This window comes from Macrobrachium nipponense, chromosome 5 (assembly GCF_015104395.2).
Source record: "Macrobrachium nipponense isolate FS-2020 chromosome 5, ASM1510439v2, whole genome shotgun sequence".
In the NCBI taxonomy this organism is placed as follows: domain Eukaryota; kingdom Metazoa; phylum Arthropoda; class Malacostraca; order Decapoda; family Palaemonidae; genus Macrobrachium; species Macrobrachium nipponense.
The window spans coordinates 80,597,385-80,623,919 of NC_061107.1; the positions used below are offsets into that span (position 1 = coordinate 80,597,385).

At 37.8% G+C, this 26,535-nt stretch overlaps 1 protein-coding gene and 1 long non-coding RNA gene across 9 annotated transcripts in view; one reads left to right on the plus strand and one right to left on the minus strand.

Annotated features, from left to right (window-relative positions):
* LOC135215458 (uncharacterized) overlaps positions 1 to 26,535 on the plus strand; it is a 378,796-nt gene that overhangs the window by 347,645 nt on the left and 4,616 nt on the right. Inside the window, exons 1-2 of one of the 5 annotated variants that reach the window (XR_010314690.1) lie at positions 12,174 to 12,467; positions 22,306 to 22,531. This is a non-coding gene — a long non-coding RNA (uncharacterized LOC135215458). Of the gene's footprint in view, positions 1 to 12,173; positions 12,468 to 14,270; positions 14,963 to 14,998; positions 15,188 to 22,305; positions 22,532 to 26,535 lie in introns of those variants that run through there. The other 4 variants (XR_010314691.1, XR_010314689.1, XR_010314692.1 and 1 more) reach the window with 4 other exon arrangements.
* LOC135215457 (2-aminomuconic semialdehyde dehydrogenase-like) lies at positions 5,173 to 26,205 on the minus strand. Of its 4 annotated transcripts, none has more exons than XM_064250180.1 (10): positions 26,053 to 26,205; positions 20,843 to 21,024; positions 11,371 to 11,571; positions 10,769 to 10,980; positions 10,045 to 10,211; positions 9,101 to 9,196; positions 7,505 to 7,584; positions 6,939 to 7,110; positions 6,404 to 6,613; positions 5,173 to 5,918 (listed from the first exon to the last, which is right to left on the minus strand). In XM_064250180.1, exons 2-10 carry the CDS (start codon positions 21,013 to 21,015, stop codon positions 5,769 to 5,771), a joined length of 1,461 nt encoding a protein of 486 aa, XP_064106250.1. In that variant the 5' UTR covers positions 21,016 to 21,024; positions 26,053 to 26,205; the 3' UTR covers positions 5,173 to 5,768. The 4 variants fall into 4 exon arrangements, with proteins under 4 accessions (XP_064106250.1, XP_064106248.1, XP_064106251.1 ...); XM_064250178.1 differs by having other exon boundaries at positions 20,843 to 21,027; positions 26,053 to 26,185; XM_064250181.1 differs by lacking the exon at positions 26,053 to 26,205 and adding an exon at positions 24,297 to 24,430 and having other exon boundaries at positions 20,843 to 21,027.

The window sequence follows — 26,535 nt, forward strand, 5'->3', positions numbered from 1 at the left end:
AGTTGCCTCTCAATTGGCCCTAATGAGAGTAAGTTGGTCTCAATACGCAGTCCATCAGCTTCATATCCTGCTGCTTAATTGGCGCCAGCATCTACTCTCTCCTCTCTCTCTCTCTCTCTCTCTCTCTCTCTCTCTCTCTCTCTCTCTCTCTCTCTTCCCAGTTTTTAAAATTCATATCTTGCATATAAAATGGTAAATGAATCTCTCTCTCTTTCCACCTATTTCCAGTTTTTCAACTTTATATCTTGCATATGAAATGAATAATGATTTTCAATCTCTCTCTCTCTCTCAAGTGTTTATGCCAGCTTCCGGTACCATTTCGCCGCCGACGCCGTATCTCTCTCTCTCTCTCTCTCTCTCTCTTCTCTTTCTCTCTCTCTCTCTCTCTTTCTCTCTCTCTCTCTCCAGAGCCGGATGTCATGGCTTTTCCCCTTACTGTCCCTTTTAATTTTGACCTACAAGATCAGTGTTTCATTCTCCCTTTTCCGGGATCTTCTGCATCAGCGAACGTTTCATTGAGGTCATGAATATGATGTTAATCGTTTTCTTCATAATTTCAGTGCAGTCTGTTTTTATCAAAGCGATCAGCGTTCAATTCATTTGGTGGTGTCTGTCGAATTGCATAATCGTGCACTGATACGTCGTGGGAAACATAATTTTGAATGCTGATTTTGTAATTCCTACACGGAATTTATACAACATTTAAACCTTATGAAAATTAATTATTCGTGTTTGGATTGAGTCTTACCTGTTTATTGCATTATTTTTTAATCAAGCATTAACAGGCATTAAACAAGTGAGACGTCATAACGGATCTTAACCATAAGTGAATTTAATTTTTTCATTTTCTAAAATCTATATTTGTGACCTATTTATAGTTTCCAATAGCTGTAACCTAGACGTTCAAGTCAGCTGCTCATTTCCATTTCTCCAAAATATTCTAGAAGGGAAATGGGACGCGCATTGCATTCTCAGAAGAATTGGGGCTTAACCCTCCTACCCCCCCCCCCTCACATGAGTTCACAATTTGCGGAAGTGGTCAGCGGTCTGCACAGGCTGACAGAAGCATGCGTGTAGGACTGGACACTCGGTGACATTTACATGCTTATCATTCTTTTCCACGCAATGCTTTTTATTTTTATACTATTTCGTCTTTGTTCAGGCCGTGTTCTGTACATTTGTCTCCAGGACGAAGGAAGTTCTCGGGTGCATCTATCAGTTCATTCGAATGACCTGGATTTCACTCCTCGTGGTCCCGTTTTGGCTCTTGTGCTTCCATTTTTCTATAACTTACATCAGTATGTTTGTCACGAAATCGTCTTTGATTATAACTTGGATGACGGGCAGTAGCTGAAGGCTTCTTTTCCACGTAGCTGTAAAGTAACGTGCGATTATTTGTCTTTAGCACGTGCTGGTGAGAGTACCACTGAGAAATAAGTGTTTGGATTGATTCTTACCTTTTTTTTTTTGCATTATTTAATTTGTTTTAATCAAACGATCTTTTGTAAAAGCATGATTTTGATATCGTTCTGTCAGTGTAAGTTTGGGGTTGGTCTGTTTGTCCTGTTCATGACCTACGCATTCCAAAGCCATGTAGAAAGGAAGAATATTATCCTCATGCTTGAAGTAACTATTATGGAGAGCTTATGAATGCTAATTCGAACTTCGCCCTGATTTCCTGGAGCTGTCTACAGCCTCCTTCAACGTATGTTTAGCGCCTCAGTGGCGTGGTCGGTATGGTCTTGGCCTGCCACCTCGGTGGCCGCGAGTTCGATTCTCGGACATTCCACTGAGAGGTCAGAGATGTGTATTTCTGGTGATAGAAGTTCACTCTCGACGTGGTTCGGAAGTCACGTAAAGCCGTCGGTCCCGTTGCTGAATAAGCACTGGTTCCATGCAACGTAAAAACACCATACAAACAAACAAACAAAATTCAACGTATGTTCTAAGCTGGCAGGACTTTTCTAGCAGATACGCGGTACGCCACACTTTCTGGACGTGAGTTGTCTTCCTTAAATTCCACTTCATTTTTGTTAGAAATCACTAGTGTTCAGGTCTTCACAAGGCTAGTTGAATTTTGATTTGTATTCTCCTCTCTATATGTATTTGGCCAGTACGTCCTTTTCATAACTATCAGATATTTTTTCTGAAATATTTAGCAGTTTCTTTCACACTTGTACAAACATTACATGGGAACATTCAGACTACTAATTAAACAGTTGTGAATGTTCTTTGTGATGTTTTCCATAAGACTGCAAAACACAACTTCAGATATATAGTTTCGATATAAACATTTTTCTTTGCTCTTTTCCCGTAGGTCATTCAAAATTTATGGACTGGTTTGTAAAGAAATTGCAACGGTTTCTGAATAATGAGGTTATTTGGATGTTTCATAATCATTTCCAACTTATTAGCCTAGCTTTTGAATACTAGATTTTCCATTGATGAAATGTACTCGTATCTTAAAATTTATTGGTAAACTTTTATGACTTAACTTCATTGTATTTAAGAAATATTTCATTAGTTAGCTGCGTAGCGGAAGTAGGCGTATCTCGAGTATCCGAACACGGTTGAAGAATCACGACGAATACTTTTATTAAAGCGAAGAAGCACACGAAAATGGCGCGTCGTAACATCTTTAGGCGGCATCAGAAGACATTTAAATTTTTCAAAAGAGCTCTCCTGCTAAAGATGGGGAACCTTATTGTCTCGAGAAGGATGGCAAATTTTCTCGTAAAAGCTGTCGAAAAACCACTTTGTCTGACTTCGTTATGTCCCTTTTAGGCCCCAATATAGCCATTTGTAAACTCCATTAGGAAGAGCAACCAAGCATCGAGCTGGGTCAGCATACCGGAGACGAAGAAGAAAACGGAGGACTCAGGGGTCGTATAGGGCGGATGGGATACTATGTTATTCCTATTACAGGGATAGTTACCCCACTTTAGAGGGGATCGCATCTAATACTGCACCGTCAACGTGGCCATTCTTCCTCTTCTTCTTCTTCTCCTTCCTCTCCTCCTCCTCCCCCTCCTTCTTCTTCTTATCGTTTGGACCAGGACGTTTTGTCGCAGTCGTCATCACTGTCGATGTAGTTGGACTTAGGTTCTGGTAATCCCCTGGTGGCCCGGGAACTTGTGGTAACTTTCTGCTAAATAAATCCCGACCGGATGCCGAGGCATTTTCCGGGGATGCTGAGTAGGACGGGGTATCAATTATAATATTGAAAAGATACACATAAGTTATTGGGATCAGTTCTGACCGCGCATTTCGTCGCCTTTTTCGTTTGCACTGATGTTGGAAAAATTCCTTTTTCTTTCCAACTGTCCACACAAGTTTGGCCTTTTTTTTTAAAGCATCGTAATCAGTCCTAAATTCAGATCTGAGAAAGAGAGAGGACTATATGCACGCTGTTAATATTCTGATGCATAATTATGTGCCCAAGTCTTGGTATCTTTATTTTCATGTGGGGATCTCTTATATTCTTCATCCAAGTGTGTGTGTGTGTATATATATATAATATATATATATATATATATATATATATATATATATATATATATATATATATATATATATATATATATATATATATATATATATATATAGAGAGAGAGAGAGAGAGAGAGAGAGAGAGAGAGAGAGAGAGAGAGAGAGAGAGAGAGAGAGAGAGAGAGAGAGCATACTTTCTTTGCTGAAATGCAATTAAACTTCCTTCTCATATTTATGTTTAGCAAATTTGTTGCTTCAATGTTTTACCCGGTGCTGCTGTCTTTCTTCATCTTTTGACGTTATTATTGACCCATTCATCTTTTTAACATGTATTTTCCTATATTTTCATATTCACCTATGAGTATTTTAATCATTTTGTGAGATATTCCTTGACAGTTTTGGTATGTAGATATTCTCTTTCATCTCTCCTTGTGGTTCGTTCAAGTCCACTATCTAGACATGGCGTACTTAGCGCATTCTACTTCGTGTTCATCTCCTACATGAAAATTTACATTATTAATTGTATCCCTTAGGATATCTGTATTCCAAGGTTTCTGCCTGGTTTCCCCATATTCCAGTACTTCTTTTCAAGGAGACTAGTTTATATCTCTGATGTTGTTCAGTCTTCATTGGCTGCCTACGTATACCTCCTCAGGCATGGTGACTAGTATACAGTAGCTCATTTTTCAGATACAAAGGCACCTCAGTGTTCATCTTTTAAGAATGTTTTGCGAATTATGTAAATTAGTGGGTGATTGTTTTGTTTTTTGTTTGTATGGTGCTTTTACGTTCCATGGAACCAGTGGTTAAGCAGCAACGTGACTTCCGAATCACGTCGATCGTGAACTTCCATCACCAGAAATACACATTTCTCACACCTCATTGGAATGCCCGAGAATCGAACTCGCGGCCAACGAGGTGGCACGCCAACACCATACCGACCACGCCACTGAGGCGTCATATTATATTCGTGGGTGATAACCGAAAGGAAATGTATACTAAGAGATTGGTCCATTAGTGTTTGTAAATAGGAACTATTTTCAGAATTTCGGAGAAAATGGAAGCGTGGAAGGCAGCGGAATGCTGTTAGTATGGAAAGGTCGATTCATCGAGAAATTTGGGAGCAAATGCAAGTAGCAGGAAGCAAGGAAGACAGCAGGAGCTCTGAAAAAAAATGTACGAAAAATAAAGTATTTTTGGAGGCAAAGGCTTGGGTATTGAAAGTAAATAAAACAAAAAAGTGGAACTGCCTCTGTAATATATACAAAGTAAGAATGACTCGAACAAAGAAATGTGTACAAATGCCATGAGGTACAAGGATAGCACAGGCGTAAAAACAGGTCAGGCTTATATGAGCTGGTTACGTTCGTATGGTCAGAATTACGATTGAAGAACAATGAAGTTCCAAATTGGAACTTCGCAAGGAAAGGGGGCAGGGAGACTAGTGTCTTTTGACAAGGTGTGGTGGAAGAGATGCCGGAAAGGAAGGGAGAGTGCTTGCAGCAATTTAGAGGCGAGTGGCGCAGTGTTCGATTATAGTTGGTGAACCTGATCTGTAATTTTCCTGAAAAGGAATCCTTTGAAAGTAAAAGGATGTTAAAAGGAAAAAAAAAAAAAATTTAATTTTTGATGATGTATGTGAAGCTTACTCGTGGTTTCAATCAAGGATAATCAAAGATGCCATTATTAGTAAGAATATATATTTACCTCTCCATTTGGATTAAGACATATATAACAATATACCACAATGTCCATACACCCTGAATTATGTTCCCACCGTGAAGGAACGCAAACATCTCATGACTACAGTCCTTGATCCCTACACCGGAAAACATTTGATGATGAATAATCACACATATATATACAGTACCCAGGCTAGAAGCTGGTTAAGTTCTCCGTCTTTAGAATAACCCAGTGTCATTGTGGCACCTTAAGGAGATGTCATTGTTATCTATCTGAATATGTAATAGTACAGTGTTTTGTATAGACGCCTGATAAGAAATCATCGCTGACCAAGTTTAAGCACCTTATACGAGAAGACAAGACAGTTGTAGGGGACGAGTTGGAGATTACCTATTTATAGAAGAACGCCCATTGATAGGAGACCCTCCCTATTATGTAGGGGACATTCGTTAACAGATCCCCAGTTCATTGTAAGCCCATTTATTCAAAGGCACCTGCCAAGAGATCGCCTACTAACAGGGGGACTACTTAAGAAAAGGCCTCCTTGAGTATGTAACACAGCCATGAAGTCATAAGCAAGATTGTCCTCCTTTCATTTAGACGATTTTGGTGCAGATTGTCTTGGCCTCTGTGTAGAACTCGAGTGAGTCCTGGGTACTCTCACGCCCGAGTCCGCTGTTCTTGACCCCTCCGAAGGGCATGTCGAGATCTCGCACCAACCAGCAGTTTGTCCAGACTGTGCCAACCTGTGGAAGTATGAGGCAAGAGATATGGACGCGTCAGTGTCGTGACAGAAACAATATGAATTGAAGGTAGAATAGGTAAACACGGTAGATGGCCTAAACAATGTTGAGGTCAAGGAATTTATATTTGTGGGAAAAGTGAAGCCATGATTTAAAAGAAGGCTGACTAGGACAAGCAACTTAGATAAGGAAGGGTTACAGTTAACTGAAAGATTGCTGGACGATGTTTTTTTTTAATGTCTTTTAGTTAACTTGGCAATGAATCGCATATAATTATTTTTCTGCAATATGGTCATTTAATTGAAGGATTGCTGGGCGATATTTTTTAGTGTATTTTAGTTAACTGGCAATGAATCGCATATAATTATTTTGCTGCATCATGGACCATTAATCTTCAAAAAATTCGTTCACACGGACACACATACACAGCATCTTCAGTCTTCATTGTAAGACTAGCAGCTACTACTACATCTTGGCTGTTGCCTTACCTTGAGACTGTGTGCAACCCTGTGTGCCACTCCAACATTCGAAGTCCAAACAGAGGCGCAGAGGCCGTAGCTGGTATTGTTTGCCCTTTCAACGACCTCTTCCTCCTTATCGAAGGGAACGACGCACGTCACGGGGCCGAAGATTTCGTCCTGCATGCAACGGGAGTCGTCGGACAGTCCTGTGATCACTGTGGGACGCATGTAATAGCCCTAGAGTGTCACAAAAAAAAAAAAATGTTACGACGAGCACCGGATCTGATGCAAGAAAGAGCCTTTACTGGCTACTGAGAATTTGTTTGGATTCATAAAGAGAGAGAGAGAGAGAGAGAGAGAGAGAGAGAGAGAGAGAGAGAGAGAGAGAGAGAGCATGTTAACGATGAGCACTGGATCTGATGCGAGAAACAGCCCTTACTGACTACTAAGAATTTGTTTGGATTCATAGAGAGAGAGAGAGAGAGAGAGAGAGAGAGAGAGAGAGAGAGAGAGAGAGAGAGAAGGGGGGTGTTATTTAATGAATGATAGAAGAGTAACTCACGCCCTTGTAATCCTCGGTAAGATGCAAGAGATCCACGCCTTCGCCGCAGGCAATGGTGCCTCCGTCTTCTACTCCGTAATGGACGTATCGCTGGACCTTCTCAAGATGGGCCTTGGAGTTAAGTGGGCCCATGAACACATCCTCGCCAGTCGGAGGGCCCACTTTGATCTCCCTGCAGAAATGATGTTGGGGATTTTAATGGCATTATTATGACTTTCCAAGTTATCAGTGATGCTTATTGTAATTAACAGCAATATCAGCAGTAAATGTAGTAGCAGTATTAATAATTAAGTAGTAGTATTAATAGGGAGTAGTAGTGAATTAGTATTTTTTTCTAAAATAATCGTTACCATATGTGAGCATTATAATACTGGTTGCGTCAGTATCACATTCTCTTGTGTATATGAGCCCTATCACAACAGTAACATATTTTAGACATGGTCGGAAGAAATTTAAAAACATCGGGAATTTTAGAACAGTATTCCACTGTAAAGAGTAACAAAAAAATAAAAACTGACGCCATGAACAAAAAATTTAAATAATGAACGGAAACTAACGTTCCTTACTTTGCTGCATCCACAAACAAGTGCAGAAAGTCTTCGTATATTGGACGTTGGACGTAGATCCTCGAAGTGCAAAGACATACCTGAAATAAATGGGGGATTGTGATCTACCTGATTGATATCACACAATTTTTTTTTTCAACAGTCTTTTGAAGAGGGACACCCTCTTGGCATTGATTATACACCAGGATGTACGTAGTCATCCGTTGAAAGACCTGTTGTTGTTGAAGATTAAGCTGGCCTTATGCCAGCATGGGCTCTTGCCCATAGAGCAGCCCGTAGTGAGACCTGTTATGAGAAATTCACGAAATTTTGACTCTTAATATACTTTTTTTCCAATCAGTTTATGCAAGAAAAATATACGACAGCTAATTGAATATTAATTTTTTTTTTTTACATTTTGTTGATTAATTGGTCATGGATTGCCTAGGATTCTTACAGTAGGACAGGTGATTAAGACGAAGGAACGTTACAAATATGTATCCAAAATTACCAATAAGCTTCATTTTATGAGAAAGTATGAGAGAACTATGAAAATAAAGCGAGAGAGAGAGAGAGAGAGAGAGAGAGAGAGAGAGAGAGAGAGAGAGAGAAAGGCTGTGCATGGACGAGAAGAATAGTGGTAAAATGTGAAAGGTGCTGAGGTGTACAATTAAGAAATAATTCGTTTACAAAGATTAAAAAGTTCTTGTAATAGAAGGAGGACTTCCTTCAGCATTTGTAGAGAGAAGAGTGGATGGTTTGATAGAAGTCTGGGCCACACACAAGGTTGTGTTATGCCTCCATGAGTACTTTAACACCTTTTTGGATAAAGTGCCGCGAAAAGGCAGAGAAATTACGTACTTATAGAGCTGTGTGATAAGGAGATAGTCTTATGTGGATTGGAGAATGAGCGATGGTTGCCACGTCTTAGTGATACACTTTCAAAACTTGAGAAAGAGTTGGCAATTGCTTGACAAAAAGGGTGAAACTGGAGGAAATTGTAAGCAACAATAAGGTTATGACGGTAAATGAAAACCAAGAAGGCGAAGCCTGAATGTTAATATGGATTGGGGATGAATTAAAGTGGCATATTTGCATACGTCAAAATCAAAATCTGTCTCTCAACACCATTAGGTGTTTGGGACATGCATGCCAGGCTATGAAATTTGACTCCTAGCTAAGCGCCTCTAACCATTTACCTCTTTGTGGATTTTCTGAGCTGCTATTGAGAATCAAACCCGAAAGTAAATAAGTTTTATCCAGGATCCTGGTTTTATCGGAAGATTATAATTGTCGATTCTCTAAAAGCTAAAACCAAAACATTAGGTACCCATTCAGAGGCTGGCGCTGAAGAAGTTGCTCTTGTTTCTCAGGCAGAGTCTTGGGATAGTTTTCCTACCTTTTTCGTATCTACTGCAGTCGGCTACTAACCAACAACCTAATCCACTGCTTAGGTCAACAAAGAGACAATGGACTTCACGTAATTGCAATGGCCAATAGTATTAGTAATATATCCGTGTACAATTTATCCTTGCGATTTTGTACACTGCAGATGTCACGTTACAAAATCGGTCATATGATTACCTCACGTTCTTCAAGTTACTGATAATTACTTACCTGTCCCTGATTAATGAAAGAAGCCCTTTTGAGGGTCGCTACGCAAGCTTCCAGGTCGCAGTCGCCGAAGACTACAGCTGCGTTCTTTCCGCCCATCTGGAAATAGAGAACAAAAATGAGAAGCAGCTTCACTGGATCTCATGAGGGGCACCGAAAGCAGTCCCCCCCCCCCCCCCCCCCCCCCCACACTCTCTCTCTCTCTCTCTCTCCTGGTGAGCCAGTTGCGGTAGCTGTCTGTGTGTAACTTGGATGTTATGATGTACTAGCTGTCTATAGCAAGCTTTTACAATATATAATTATATGTATATACACACACATATAAGCGAATTCCATAGGAAAATGATAGTCAGAAATCCAAGACAAAAGCGCTTGGATTTCTGACTATCATTTTCCTGTGGAATTCGCTTATTTATGAAGTCACGTGCATCTACTGTGATTTTTAAGCATATATATATATATATATATATATATATATATATATATATATATATATATATTATATATAATATATATGTGTGTGTGTGTATGTGTGTATGTATGTATGTATGTATGTATGTATGTATGTATGTATGTATGTATGTATGTATGTATGTATGTATGTATAACTGAATCACGAAAGTTAGGAACGTGAAAAATCCATAAATAAAGATATATGCCACGAAGGAAAAATAAACAAATGAGGATCTGCAGGATCTTTCGACGTTAAACGTCCTTTACTGCTCAGTAAAGGACGTTTAACGTCGAAAGGTCTTGCAGATCCTCATTCGTTTATTTTTCCTTCGTGGCATATATCTTTATTTATGTATGTGTATGACGAAAACGAATGCACATTCATTTTCCCGCAATTTTTCTTTCTATTGAGTAAAATTTCATTCCCGCCATAATCACGCGCCTCTTTGAGGAACACCCGCCAGCGCATGCCTATCCTCGCTGAGCAAACATACCTCCAGGGAAAGTTTCTTGAACATGGGCGCCGTTGCCTGGGCAATCCGTCCGCCGGTGGCGGTTGATCCGGTGAAGGAGATGATGGGGACGTCGGGGTGGGTGACGAGAGCCTCCCCGGTGGCGCTGCCCAGTCCATAAACCATGTTGACGACGCCAGCAGGGAAATCTTGGGATGGAGGATAAAGGTGTTTATCGTTTTGCCAACAAAGGAGGAGCAGTCGCATGCGAGGAAGCTCCTGTTGTTTATCTTTTCTGATACTTTTATCCGTTCAGTATCTTGTAAAGGTTGAGTCACGTTCTCACAAGTTTGCTCGATAAGAAAACTTTAGTGTTATTTCACATTTGCGTCACAAAAAGAAATAGGTTAGGTATTTACGTATATCTATGGAATTTTATTTTCCCAGTCATGTAAATATTTAGTATAACTGTTCCTGCTTTTTTTTACCAATTAACATTGACATTTAAACTATGAACACGGCTTTTTTTCTTATTTAATCTGAAGAAGTTTGCCTGATTTGGAAGAGATAATCACTCAAAGTCTAAACATTATTGTACTGTGAAATAGTTTTTACATTATTTCATATGCAATACTTATTCATAACTCTATAACTTTAATTATTCAACTGAAAATATAATTTACTGTGAATTTTCTCCAAGTAACCTTTCAATGCGAAAAAAAACTAGTTTCAGCAAAGTGAACAGTTGCAGTTTGCAGTGGCTTACCGGCATCCTGTAGAACCTTGCAGAACATATGGGCAGTGACTGACGTCAGCTCAGATGGCTTAGCAACAACAGTGTTGCCACAGATGAGGGCGGGAGCAAGTTTGAAAGTTAGGAGATAGAGAGGAAGGTTCCACGGACTGATGAGGCCTGCTACGCCTGCGGGCTCCCTTGTGGTATAGTTCACTACCCCGGCTTCAGGTTGTACGCTCGATCTAACAGAAGCGCAAAAATGGAAGTTAGAAGTCCTATTTGCTAATATAAATATACATGTTTTGGCTTCCTGGTACTTGGTAAATTACGACTGAACTTATCCAGGAGACAGTAGGCCTATATATAAGTAATTGTAATAGCCACGATGCCCTCTTAACTTCTCTAATTCTTCGCGTCGCGTTTTTTGGATACGCTTGTCACTACAAAGCTTTTGGATCAATATGCAAGAAATTTGAAGCAATTATGATGTCCGGTAGCGGGAAACGAACCCGCGTCCTATAATGACGAGGTCATGTACACAAGGTAAGTTTATCAAAGGTCTCAAATCGGATGTTATGTGTCAAATGAAAACCATTGCATTGACATATCCGGGAAGAATGACGAAGACTTACGTATTGAGATGGTGCGGAATCGCGTGGGCGAAGTGCCTCAGGTTGAGAACAGCCCTTGGGATGTCCATAGTCCTGGCTAACCACACGGGCTTTCCCTGATCACGTGACTCGGCGACTGCGAAATCCTCGAGACGAGACTCGAGGAGGTCGGCCACTTTCAGCAAATGCTTTGCGCGTTGCTGGTATGATAGCTTGGACCATCTGTGGTGGGGAAAATAGTTACTGAGGTTCTGAGATAATGATGGCATTATTAAATATCAGACACTAAGAACCTCCCTGTAATACACACACACACACACACACACACATATATATATATATATATATATATATATATATATATATATATATCTATATATATATATATATATATATATATGAATGTAGTTATTTACCAGTCTATCACCATCTTGAAGATATTTAGAGGAAATAATACGATGTAATTTAAATATGTTATATATTAGTGCATGCAAGTAATGTTAAGAATTTTGAGGACTATTTTGTGACTACATAAAGAACATTTTTTTTCTTTAAAAAACTATAAAAGAGATCAAATGATAAAAAGGTAAAATCATTTTCCTTACTAAATGTAACTGAACTATCTGAAATTTTGTATTAAAGCAAAGTACAGTACAATAAATTTCTTCAATGTCATCACGGTAGCTGGCGAGCATCCAATACCCGACAAATATTACAGGAAGAAGGATTCTGTCATTTAATAACAGTGAGCAAATAATCTTTTGGACTGTTTGCTACTAAAATGGATACAATATCTTTGAAAGATTTATACGAACTTTTTAACAACAGCAATAGAAATACCAGGATTAATACTATACTAATCCTTATAAATAGTGTCAACAACCTCTTGTAATGCCCATGCTTAGAGCTGCTTGAACTTCCATGCTCGGTGATAGCCTGTTCTTCAAGAATATGAAACATTTGATCACCAAGATTAAAATTTAGAATAGGTTTTTTTTTCTTAAGTAAAAGTAAGTTACATAGTAGTACACTAACGTTATAATGGAACATCTACTGGAAGTAAGCAAGGACGATGCGAATATGAGCACATACACCAAACGGTAGAAATCCGTGTATCAGTAAGTGTTAATGTTACTTGAACTTACTCCCATAGTAATATCACCATTCGCCAATATGTTCTAAGTCTTAGCACTCTGGACTAGTTAAGCAATATGTATGTTTTTCGTCGAATGTTTACATAAATTTTAGTCATCTTTTGACTCCATTTTGAAGGTCCTAGTTTACAAGAAACGTCATGGGCCATGGAACTCGGTGGCTGAGAGCGAAAAGCCTCCATTCTGTAACAAAGACAATACATGAAAGATGGGAAGCTCAAGCCACAGCCGCATCGGCCGCATACAATTTAGTACCTGGCATGAAATGAAGATGGCGGTAGCATTGCACCTGCCTACATCGTCTGTTTGTTTACACAGACAACCCATATTCTGTTTATTTACTTTTTCACAAAGCGGGGCATTCAATTTCAATCATGAGTGGGCGTAGCCATCATCACCCGTGTGTGGTTTGCAATAGGATGAAAAATGATTTTCCCCATCTGATTTTTCATGCTTTTCCTCAGAATAAGGAAAGGTAATAAAATCATTACATCTGTTACAAAGTACATGATGACTTAGAGAAAATGAAGAAATAAGATAGACCAAAGCAAAATTGAATGTTGGTGCAGTGTTATTCCGAAATAAATATTGGAAAATATTTACAATACGGTGGACGCCTCTAAGCGGAAAGAAAATATATTTATATGTGATTTTCGACTAGAAAAAAATATCAAAATATTCTTGCCATTTGAAACCCCAACAACCAGCCTAACCTGCCTGGCATTGTACATCAGTAGCCTAATCATGTCAACAGTAAACCTAACCATATCAGCAGTACCATAACCATGCCAACAGTTACCTAACCAAGTCAACAGTAATTTGCAATGGAAATGAAGCTATCTTGCAAAACATATCAAAAGCAACTCGAAAAACTTTATTTTCTTGTAATTTACAGGCATCAATTGTATTTCATATAAATACCTTAAAGTTATATTTGCATATCTTGAAAATCTCTAGAAATATGAAATAAACATACTAATTCCTATCACTGTCATGCAATTCGTGAATATTGGGTCTCCATGCCTTTTCCAGATAGGCTACACACAGCAACTTTGATATACTGTATATATACTGTAGTTATGTTATATTCTCAGCAGCTTACCCTTGGGTTGTAGTTATAAATGTTTACCTTAATTTTTCATTAATAAGCACCTATTTAGCAAACCAAAGTTGTTTCATCAGGAAGGATGGATCTTGTGGGAGCATTCATATGGGAGAGCATAAGTAGGTTAGTTAAGTTAGAGTGTTATACTTTAATTTCAAGTTCACTAACCTTTTAATCTATGATTGAATTTTCCTATATATATGGATAAAAGCATTCAAAATAAAAAAAAAATACATGCAAACTAGCATATCTGCTCCCACAAGATCCATTCTTACCGTTTCATCTATGTTTCTGCATTATATGCTCATAATTGTTCAATTTTTAAAATTAAATCTTGTAATTGGTACCAACACCCAACATAGTATTCCAAAGTAAATTTACCATTTGGCAGCAAATGTACACAGTAATACAGTAGTAATAAATTGGCAAATCAAGTTGTAAAAACCTATGATATTTGCTTGTACTGTACATGATGCAAAAAGAAACATGGTTCAAGTCAATAAGAATAATTGTTTCAAATTTTTTTAGGAATGTGCATGCTTCTTGCAGAAATGGCATTTTACTAGAAAATACCAGGCAGAAGTGTTGGTTACATTACCTTCATAAAAGGGTGCCAATTGAATATGCATTTTTGAGAACTCCCACAATTGGGCTATGAGATTTTAATAAATTGTTATAAATAAGTTCTGACTTGATCAAGAGCTTAATAAATAATCATAAAATATAATAAACTGTATTCATTCCTCTAGGTTCTTAGATTTGTCTGACACATATGTATTGTTTTATGTACAGTATACAATCATAAGCACAAGCCCAAAAAAAGGAAAATAATTACTGTATACTATATTGGTGAAAAAATTAGATAAAATCAGAATAAGTTTGTTTCATTCTAACTGCCCTCTCAATTTTAGATATAGATACTAACAATTAATGTTAACTGCCCTCTCAATTTTAGATAAAGATACTTAGCAATTAATGTTACATTAACTGAAGGATTTTATTTAATGATTCAGAAATGCCTAATATATGTCATAAGCTATGATAGAGCCCTTTAATCATGTTAACAAGCAATATTAATCGATTTAGTATTCAATAATTTATAAAGAGAAGTTTATTGCAGCATAAGAATAAATTGTAACATTTAAAAAAGCCGCGCTACGCCACAACCGAGTTTTAGTTGAGGGCATGATGCCATGATCAAGAGATGGCGCGCATTCTGACGGGTTGGATGATGTTTTTTTTAATGGTAATAATAGTCAGTTTCCCATCTTTCGTGTATTGTCTTTGATTCTGTAATGTTACGATATTATGTGTCTATACAGTTCGTCATTAATCAAATCTACAGTTATCCCCTGTAAGTAATAGTAGAATCGTAAATTTGATATGCATCGTAAGTTTAATGATGTATGGTTTTCATAAGGTCATAGATCTTAGTACTAACTCTGCCTTATTGCAGAAGAATCCTAACAGTAGGCTGAATGTGGTTTTGCAGTTGATGCTAGGCAATACCTACCAACAATACATTTTATCAAGTTACCGAGATTGGCAAGCCTCAAGGGTTTTGTGATATGGGTAAAATGTAGGTTGAATGTTAGACAGATTTCTAATAGAGTTGCATTTACGGTGGGTATTCAAACCTCATGACCCTGATCCATGAATAATTTGTTTAGGCCTGGTGACAGACGCGACTGCATCACAAGTGTGGTGGGGTTGATGCAATTGGAGATAAATTAATTTTTCACGTGTTAGCCTAAAACGCCTCAGTGGCGTGATCGGTATGGTCTTGGCCTGCCACCACGGTGGTCGCGAGTTCTATTCTAGGGGATTCCATTTAGGTGTGAGAGAGGTGAATTTCTGGTGATAAAAGTTAATTCTCGACGTGGTTTTTAATTCACGTAAAGCCTACACGATTAAAGTATTTTTGAACTAATTAACTTGCTTATTTAACATTTTTTTAAATTATTGTTGGTGCAAAGACATGTGAATTGCACCATGCACCAACAGGAATAGGCCTAGTCTGAAAGTCATACTAGGTAAGCCACAAGATAAGTATTATGAAAAATAACTTGTTCTTGTGAATATCAATATGCATTTTAAATCCTATAAAATACAGGGGTTTCATTCCCTGCTTAATCTAATATACCATAGGATGCCTGGTCCTACGTTACTAAGGGAGGGAGGGTGGTCCTAACCTAATGTAGAGCACCATAAATCAGAAAAGTTCATCCCAACCTAACCTTGCACTCTAGGTCCCTAACTGGCAAGGTACCAGCCCCATCATCCCTTAGCTTTCCTTGAAGCCTTTTTATTACCTTAGCATTCTGAGGTATTTACAGAAGGAAGAAATTTTTAAATTTTTTCCCAAATTTGTTATGGTAATTCTAGGGAATAACTGCATGGACTGCAAGGAACATTCCCACGAACACTAACAGCCAGTAGGGATTGGGACGTGCAATGTATTTTGTTGTGCTTAGTAGTAGCCCCTGGGGATTAATTACAGTCGACCCCCGTGAAATAACTGTAAATTCTTAATAAGCAACCCAAATACTAATGGAAACTGTAACTTCCAAAGAAATACCCAATGTAGAGTTATTACCTACCTTTACCTTTGTTATTTTATGGAGAGGCGCTTTCAATGAATGGAGGCTTACTTCCATGTAAATACCAATGTTTTGTATGTCTTGAGTTTGTACACCATCCATTAAATCTTTAACATGTAAGACAGCTGTTGTCATACTGAGTATATTATATGATGGAAACTTGGATGAACCAGAAAACATCTGGTAACTTGAAAGTGTAGGCTTTCATTGGCTAAAAAAAGATAGCAAGCACTCAAGAGTTTGTACCAAAGGTGGCTACCACTACCAAAACTAATTCCAATAAGTATGGAACACTCAAAACTACTGCAATGAGGTGCAAGTGAATATTCATATTACATATTAGAAGAACCATCATTTGACTACTTCCAATAGACTTGCGTTGGTGAGGACTGAAATTTTCTTTTGCATTATAGTAATAGGGTGACCTAAGATTATTAGTACTTAAAATATTCACACAACACTCATGATCACTCACATTTTTTTTAGTGTGACCATTGGTACATACTTTACTGCACAAAATTGCAAAAATAAAAGTAAAAGTACATAATGTTTGGATAGTTGTGCTGAGAAAATAAGTGCACATAGGGCAGATGGATGTGCGGAGCAAAGATCAAAGTGTCTGGATGGCAGACTAGGTAAGTAATGTGTATTCGCTGATTGGCACAATGGAGTATCGTGCTGATTGATGTATTGATGATGAGGGAGTAAGAAAAGTAGTACGTAATCAACTGTGTCTGATGTTTAAGGTGATAAATTACATACTGAATCAGCTTCAGTCCCACAGTGCTTGCTTATAAACTGTGGTTGGTTACCGACTAGTGGTCTGTGTGGGGTTACCTGTATTCTAGGTTAAATTGTACGCAAGGTACAGAGGAGATTAAATGATTGGCTTACTATGATACTGGTGTATACTGTATGTACTGTACTGTACTACATAGGATAGAGAGAATAGATAAGTACTGTAATGAGAGCCTGACAAATCTGAAGTGCTGCAGTATTGAACTTGCATGTGCAGAGTCATTCAGCATTATTAGCATTCTGTTAATTGTATTTTTATCTTGTTATATTTGTATACACAGCATTCAATATGCATACACAGAGATTAGAATCACTAGAATAGGTTTGGATGTTTTTTGTTTAACAGTAGGTACTTCAGCATGAATACTACCTTGTTTGAGTTGGGTTGGCTACTCTGATTAAGTTCTTGTATGGCAATGACATATTTTGTTTGGTAAAGTGTCAAAATATTTTGGTAGTGTAGTGCTTATGGTAATTTATTTATTTATTTATTTAGTTTTTCCAAAGGCTACGCTGGAGAAGGGTAAGATTTTGGGGTAGCCTAGTGCCAGCAGAGCATAAGCTAACCTAGTTACTATTCCTATGACCAATCTTTGTACATGAAAGTATCCCCTAAGACTTATTAAACCAACATTAAATTTAATATTAGAAAATAATGATAGTTATTTTGGTGCTATTCTCAATGTAGAAATAATGGCTAGTGAGTAACCTTTTTATACATATAGTAAATACAGTATAGAAAGACTTACGTAATTTTTCAAGTTGGGTTTTTGTTTTGAAACTTTCATCATTACTTGTACATTGTGAAGTTTTAGCCACATTGTGCAGGCTATGTGCATGAGCTCTTGTGACTTTTATTTTGTTTTCTGATATGTAAGAGAGGTGACTTTTTAGCCAATAACAACTTTATCTATGCATATAGATCCAGTATGTTAGCTAATTACTTCCACTCTACAACATCAAACAGTGAACAATTGTTGCTTTGTGTGTAGAATTTGCTGATGGCTAGTGGATAAACTAGACCCATTTTATTCCCAAACTCAAAACATCAAACAGCTCATATCCATCTGGAAGTTATCCCATCCACTTACAAATGGCTTTCCAATGGCTTTCCTTCAGAAAGCATACAATATTTGATTAGTTGAGGCCATTCATTGAGTGGAAGAAAAAAAATGCAGTGTGCATTGATTGCTAAGGGGGTGATAGGGGTGCCTCCCTGTCAGTTAGGGCCCAGTTGCGATAATTTTGTACTATTCACTTTGATGAGTTACAGTGCTCTAGGTTAGGGTGGGGTGTTTCCATTGGGATTTAGAAGTCTTCTATGTCAAAGAATTTTGGATGCCCTTCCCAGCTACTTGGTGGTGAGGCTGATGAATGAATTAGGGGCTCACTACACTGTTGAGCTGTCACACAGGCTTATTTTCATGTCATTGAAATGGTGATTCCTACATCCTTACGTGATGGAATGACATTTTGAACTTTGAGAACCTAAGATCAATCTGTTTACAATGTGGCAGAACAAAAATCTAGTGTTCTGCTATCCCATCTTGGACTCAAGGATTCCAATTGATCATGCCAGTATGACCCTTGCTATTTAGCCTGATCTTAAAAGTGATCAGCTGAAGGGTGTGCACAATATGTTCTTGTCAGAGCTGTCGTTTTTCAAGGGGATTTTCAAGCAGTCATACCAACCTTATATTTGTATAGACTAAGAGTTGATTATGGCTTTTATTCCCTGCTGTATTACTGAGATAAAATTTGAACCCCCAAAAAGGGGCCATGGATACAGATCTCACAACTTCGGCAAAGCATGATGGTGAGCTTCATGGTCTTTCGCACCAAGTCCAGCATAGAGAGAGTTGAGGTCCCTCTCTCTGAGTGTGTTCCTGAGTTTTGGGGGACAGCTAAGACTCCATCAGTTCCTGACAAGAGAGTAGAAGTCTCCCCCACTTTGTGGGGCTTTTTTTTTTCTGACAACCACATAAAATGCTTTTGTCACCAGTGCTGCCTAAAGACGACCCAACCTCTTTGGCTAGTGTCAGTAACATCCTTAGTACCATGAGGCACAGGGTGTTCTAGAACTCTTACTGGCTGTGAGAGTTGATGAAGCGAACATTCAGTTGGTCAGGCATTACCCTTTTATTCATCCAAATGGAGGAGCTTCTCAATTCTACAGTTGATGAGGGCTGGGATTTGGCTCAAGTCAGACTTCTTAATATCAAAGTTATGTCGTCTGCAGAACCTTGAATGTTCTTGGGGTATTAGGAGGCTACTCATCATATTGTGTAGCTGTCCAATTTACATATAGACAAAAGCATCTAGTTTAGGGTACAAGTATTGACACAAGTTTTGGATGGAACAGCAAATGGCTAGTTCGCTTTTCAATTTCTCATGCCTCTCACAAACCCACAAAAGCCAAGGCTGTGTACATGTTGGAATTATTCGGATGCTAGTGATTGATGATACAAGGTATTTTCACTGAAGATTTCTATGTAAGGATGTGACGCCTTCACTTTCCTTATATGGGGGATGCAGCTTTATAGTGTAAATTTTCCATGATATTTTCATATAATGTAAATAAAAGTTTTAAGGGCCTATCTGTGGCACAGGACAGGTTAAGCCTATACATCAGTTATGTTAGGCTTTATAGGATATTATTATTTAGGATTTTTCATCCTCATGAATAGGGAGCGGACATGCTTGGTTGGTCATTATAAGAAAAAAATGCCAGTCAGGTCCCACTAACCACCTGCCTAATGATTAGGTCTCCCATCCTCTCTGGGAGAAGTAGCAGGTATCTTTTGTAAAGTAATATTCATTGTTATAGATGCACAAACGAATTTGACAACAAGCCTTGTACAGCATTTCACACTTCATACTGCATTACAGTACGAGTTAGTTTGTAACATTTACCCACAACACACATTTGGACTGTTGATTTAACACGGCCTCGTGTGTGTATGATACTTGAGAAAAATCGCCACGTCGTTATTTGAGGAAAAGACCTTGGTGATCTCCCATTCAATTGTTGTTCAAACTCAACCTTGGACGACCAGCAATCAAATGAACATGTTACCACATTGAGCACACATGCCTACGGAACGAACGCGTGCGCCCCCCCCCCCCCTCCCACCCTCCCCTCTCTCTCTCTCTCTCTCTCTCCTCTCTCTCTCTCTCTTCCTCTCTCTCTCGCTCCTTCTCTTCCTTCTCTCTCTCCTCCCTCTCTCTCTCTCTCTCTCACTCAAGGTTCAACTTTGTTGGGCTTGCGATTCGTATGGAGAGCATGATTGCATATGGCAATGACGATGGCGCAAAGAACAGTGTTGTGCCTAGTACGAAGTTACAAAAAGCGTTCAAAAAATTTTCATTCGCAGCCGAGAATTGTTAAGAAGCCTTGGATGGTTTGGTAATTTTGTAAGTGAAGAGACATGAATGGTTCTGGATTTGTTAAAGACAGTCTAGTAAAACAAAAATATATGTCGGCTTTGAAATTTAGCAGTAACTTGTGAATTTCATAGTATTGACAGCGTAATTGAAAAGGGCTTGGTGTGAAATTTTCTCGTATTGTGCAAGAATTATGTGAAGGTACATGAAAATGTTGGGAATCTGTTTAATTCACATGCATCCCCACCCAGCACTGGGGAAACATCGCTATGTGGCAAAGTATGAGATCATTATAACATTTAAAGGAAGTTGTGCATTAAATTTCATTGGGGAAAATTTTGATATTACATCTTGTCTTTGATTACCAGACTTTCCCAAAATCCGGGACATTGCATCATAATTTACTTTGAATGAAAATGTTAGGCCTATTACAAAAAATAATTGCATCTTACCCTGGAAATGCTCGTTTGGCTGCAGCTACGGCTGCGTCCACTTCAAGCTTGGAAGAGTCAGGAATTTTGGCCCAGATTTTCCCCGTGGCAGGGTCGAAGGAATCCAATGTCCTCTTACAGGGCAGGAATGTTCCTGCGATGAAGTTGTCCACCACTACTTCGACGTCTATCATTGTTGGTGTCTGCTGACAAAGACGAAAACGAAATGTCAGATTAAAAAAAATATCCGTTTGCAGTTCTTGGTTTTCTTGATCAGCTAACAAAACGAGAAAGAGCATTAATTAACATTCGTCCTTCAAAGTCGCGTCTGATGTATACTAGGTAATTGAGATGCAAAGAGGCTTGTTATTTCTGATAAATATAGCACCAGGGATATAGCAATTTTGTTTACACTTCTTGTGAACTATAGCTTATAGGAACTTGCAAGTGCATACTGTGAATGCATCAGAATCCTGGAGCTTGGTGTGCATTAATATCCGTAATGCGAAAGTTTATAACAAGCAATATTTGATAATTCTAGGCTTAAATTCCTAAACGCAATCACCTTTCCTGTCCTGAGCCAACTCAGATAACTACTGTAACCTGCTGTTACGTGAGCCTGGTCGTTTCTGCCGAACACGACCACCATCTTTTGTTCAAGGGCAGTATATACATTTACATACATACATATACTTGTTTGTGAATTTAAAATATTGTATGTTACTGGCCCAGCGACCTCATAACTTTTCTCGTACATTTTTGGAATATGCTTGTCACGGCGGTCCTTCTTCAACAGGAAAACCTTATAACTAGTCATTCATGGCAATTCATTGAATTTGTAAGACTTGAGCGAACGGGAGTTTAGTGTTCCTGAAATATATTAAATCGGCGAATCTTGGGTCTAAAGCGAGTTGCCTCGTTTATTGTTTATTATTCTAGAATCTAGACAGGTATTTGCTAGTAGCAATCTTTAGTCCATCACAAAATCTTTGTTTCAGAGTCCGTTAGATTTACATAAGAAAGGGAGCTTGCTGGCCAGAGCAGCCCGAAGGTGATTTTAAAACCAGTGAAAGGAAAGGGATGTTGAATATTCTATTATTTATTTATTTTTACTATTTGCGAACTGATAAAGTGGTTTCATAATCTAAAACTCAGACTTTGATTGGTCGGTAGTACTCTCTCTCTCTCTCTCTCTCTCTCTCTCTCTCTCTCTCTCTCTCTATCTCCTGGGCAAACGTCTGGATGTTTGATATGAAGATTATGTGAATTTATTTACAGCTATATATATATATATATATATATATATATATATACGTATATATATATATATATATATATATATATATATATATATATATGTGTGTGTGTGTGTGTGTGTGTACTTTTTTCGAGTGTAACTGAAATGTCTTCTAATATAAGGAGTCGCTTTAATCTCTGCCCACTGTGGACGATTTCATTCCCTTTCATCAGTTGTTTAATTCCAGACCACTGGCGGTGATTATCAGCGGAGTGCCGTGGAAGATGGCACCTTGGATTGTGTGATATTGCAGACGTCATGGCCGCGTTATAGTGGTTAACTGCATGGCGACGCCTGAGCGATTGACAATTTCCTTCTCGTCGTGCTGACTTATTTTATAAACATATTGGTGTCTTCTGTGTAAATTCCTACGACAGTTGTTTCGTGGCCATGACTGAAGCGCGGAAATTAATGTAAGTATACGATTAAGCTTTTTCGTATTCGCATGGTGCTGATTATTATTTTATATTTAGTTTTTTTAGGGAAGAAAATGTTTATAATGTGGTTATATCAAGATCGTTGTGGCACTTATTCGGAAACAAATTTCGGAGGATTAGATCATTTCATAAGCGTCGAGTTGCATTGAAAAAAATTCAGATTTCTTGAAGTTTCTCCAAATCTTCATTCCTTAAACTTTTACTATCAGGATATTATTAGCAAAACTCTCTACACCTCATCCTCGACCAAGCCTACCCCGCCCCCTCCCCCACTTTAGTCCATTCACAACAACATACCCGCTCCCCCACTCCCCCAACACGCCAGTTTTTTTCTAGAGGCAACACAGGGTTGTAAAAAAAAATGAGTTTTAATTTCCTGTTTCTTTGATTTTTAATTCGTTAAAATATATTTTCTCGTCAGCTGTTGTGGTGTAAGTGGCGCATACTTCTTATGAATCTCAGTTTGTAGGTCTCTCTCTCTCTCTCTAGTGTTGAGAAGTCGCACCATACGGGAAGAATATGCGCTATAACCTCCTGTCCCTCTCAGCATTTACGTTTTGTAAAGGAGAGTTCTGAGAGATGATTCAGTGTTGAAGTGCAAACGGTTAGTACTAGGCAGCATTATTATTAAAAGTCAGCTCTCTTCCTAATGCATTAGGTTTGCTTGGATACGTGAACGTTATGAGGAGAGAGAGAGAGAGAACTAGTGTCATTTACGACCAACTGCCCACACTGTCGTGACTTTAATAGGATAATTAATCTGAAGCATTCTGATCCTTGTCTTGTTCTTAGTCATACATTCATTAGAAAAAGTGTTCAAATTGCCTGCCGTACCTAGGAAACTTTGAACGGTCATTGTTATAGTTCATACTGGACTGTTTCATTATGTTGCGCATGCAATTTGGAATTTTCAGACACCTAATAACTGATCTTTGATATCATATATCATATATGATATATATATATTATTATATATATATATATATATATATATATAATATTGTATATATATAAATATTATATGTATATATATATAATATATATATATATATATATATTATATATATTATATCTATATATATATATATATATATATATATAAAATATATATATATATATTAAAATATATACACGCAGTGCATTAATAAGAAGCAATTTTATCGAAAAGTTAATTTGTACAAAAATTCTGACAAATGTATCTTCGTAAGGAAAGTTAGCTAACACCACGCCTCTTTTATTTATTTATTTTTTTTCAGTTTACTTTAGCAGAAAATAATGTTCCTCGTCCTTTTACAGTTAAAACTGGGATTTTTGAACCTTTTGCTTTTCAAACATCAGGCAAACAGAGACATCTAAGTCCTCTTCCCATAGTTAAGAATTTATCAGTTCATTGTTCCTATCGTAGCTAAAAGCTCTTATATTATCGTGCTTAAATTTATAAACAACCATCCATGGAGATTAGGCAAAAGCCACCAAACTTAATTGTTTCCGAACGGGATTGCTTATGATGCGTTACACAGATGAACTATTATTATTATTATTATTATAAATATATATAATAAATATGGATGAAGGGAAACTGTAATCACGCAAAATCGCCCTAATCCTTTTCCCGCTTTTCCGACAATAGCTTTTGATTAAATTGGGTTCAGATCCTTTTTTTTTATTATTGTCGTCGTGAAGATGTAGGGAGAAGATTCAGGTGGGTCTACTACATATATAAGCGAATGTCAAAGCAAACCTGTTCTTCTCAAGGCGTCCTTGGGAGAGCTGCTTCTTTCTCCTCGCCCTTGAAGTCTGAACGACACCAGCGCCATCTACTCTACCATTGGTACCACAGACTTTATTGTCACATGATTGCCGACGTTGTACATTTGAACCCTAGTGTCTCAGTTGTACTGCATGACATTACTTTTTCCTTTTTTGTGTGTAAATATCGTTATCAATTTTATCAGGGCTTGTTCCCTTGGTAACTTGATCAGAAGGCTATCCGAACTCGAGGCCACTGCTTATTTACACATTCTTGTGTCAGGATTGATAAATTGTGGTCATCTTATTTCACTTTAGTCATTTTACCCCAAATTGTGTTATTTTAGTAAGCTACTACAAAGTCTATTCGAACTGCTTACCATTTGGAGAAGTAACTAACAGCCTAAATTTGTTCGAAAACCAGGCTAACAAAACTTAATTACAGTATTCAACCCAAACCTCATATGCGTTTCTACTATTCATCAAGATATTTTCCCTTTTACTGGTAAACAAAAGCTGAATCATACTTTAAATGGTAATTTTAACATAAGTGCTGTATTATCCCAGCCATTTTGTACACTTTTCACACAAGCCTCTCCAAGAGAACACGGCAACTATTTCGCACCATATAAGATTACTTATCAGTTACTTGAATTTTTCTTCGCTGCATATGCTTCGTCCCAGTTTTGCTTCTATATTGATACTGTTTACTAGTTTTTCCTTTTATATTAATCTTACTTAAAAGCCAACTTGGTAACTTATACTTTGGTGAGCCTTTCTAATTTCGGTTTGGCATGACATTTTTGTTGCCATCGTCTGATTTCTTTGGAGATAATCCTTTAAATACGCATTTTAATAGAATTTTATTTCTGTGCTATCCAGTCCTGTAAATACGCATTTCATTAGCATTTTATTTCTGTACTATCCTGTCATGTTCTTTAATTCAAGCGGATTAACGGACCACCTATATGCCATATCTTCGGCCGTAGAAACCAGTTCACATGTTGTGCTGCCTCTGACCGTAGCATCGTTGCTTTAACAGCTGGTCTATGTAGACGTGACACTTCTGCAACGTATTTCAGCACACCTGCACCATGGCTTTGCTGTAATCAGTTCCATGGCTGCAATCTTCCAAATGGCTGAACTGCTTGGCACTCTCTCCTCGTTTTGACCTCTATCTCTCACATATTATCATACCATGGTTAGTCTCTCATAGATTATCGTACATGGGTAGTCGTTACTTCTTCCTGTTCCGTTGAGTCTCATTGACTTCGGCGTTTGTTGGGAAAAGATTATTAGTCCTCCATCTCATTTGTATAGATCAGTTCAAATTCAGCGGTAAGTTTCTTTTTCTCTCTCTAGCTTAAATCATGCGTTGGTTCACCACGAAAAACGGTTCATATCATGGTTCGACCTTTTGTTTTCAATTTATTCTTATGACACAATTATAGCAAAATAACCAGATTCAACTTCGATAACAAATGCACACTTCTTGAAAGTAACCTGGCCATGATCATTTATCTTACTAAATGCAAATATAAAGAATATATAAAAAAATTAAACCCGGTTAGTTTTTAACAAAATATTCCAGATGACAACGGACTGCCCGAGGAATGATTCTTTATAGGCAAAGTACGACACAGCAAATAAATTTGTAATTGATGCACTTAATTCACTAATATAATGGTATTTTCTATACTTAATAGCTTAATTAATAATAATAAAAAGTTTCACAAAGTATTAAATACCCTTGATTCTAGTGACTACGCCGAGAGGAGGCGAGGAATGATGTTTCGGTGGATACTGGGCGGAGTTGGCTATTACAAGTTTCTGCTTTCGACTTTTGGTGACGATTTTATCTCTTATCAAATCGTTGGAGAATGATCTTTAGTTGTTGCTCATTCTGTCGAAGAGGGTTCGATTTCTTATGTTATTTGTCCTATACTAAGTGTCCTTTGTATCTCTCTTCAATATAAATGTTGATTAATTTAGGTCTAGTGAACGTAAGCAACTATCTAGGTCACATGATGAATGTTACCAACCGTAAAGTCCCTCTAGTTCGTTAAAATGATTGCAAAAAGTAGCCTGTTAATTGTTTTATTGTCGTATATTGGAATATTTCCTTAATCTTTTGGGATATCACAAAAGATTTTCGTTTGATAACAAGTTGAAACGAAAATAAAGTCGATGTATGTTTTGTTGATATTGGTAAACGTTTTGTTAGAAGACAT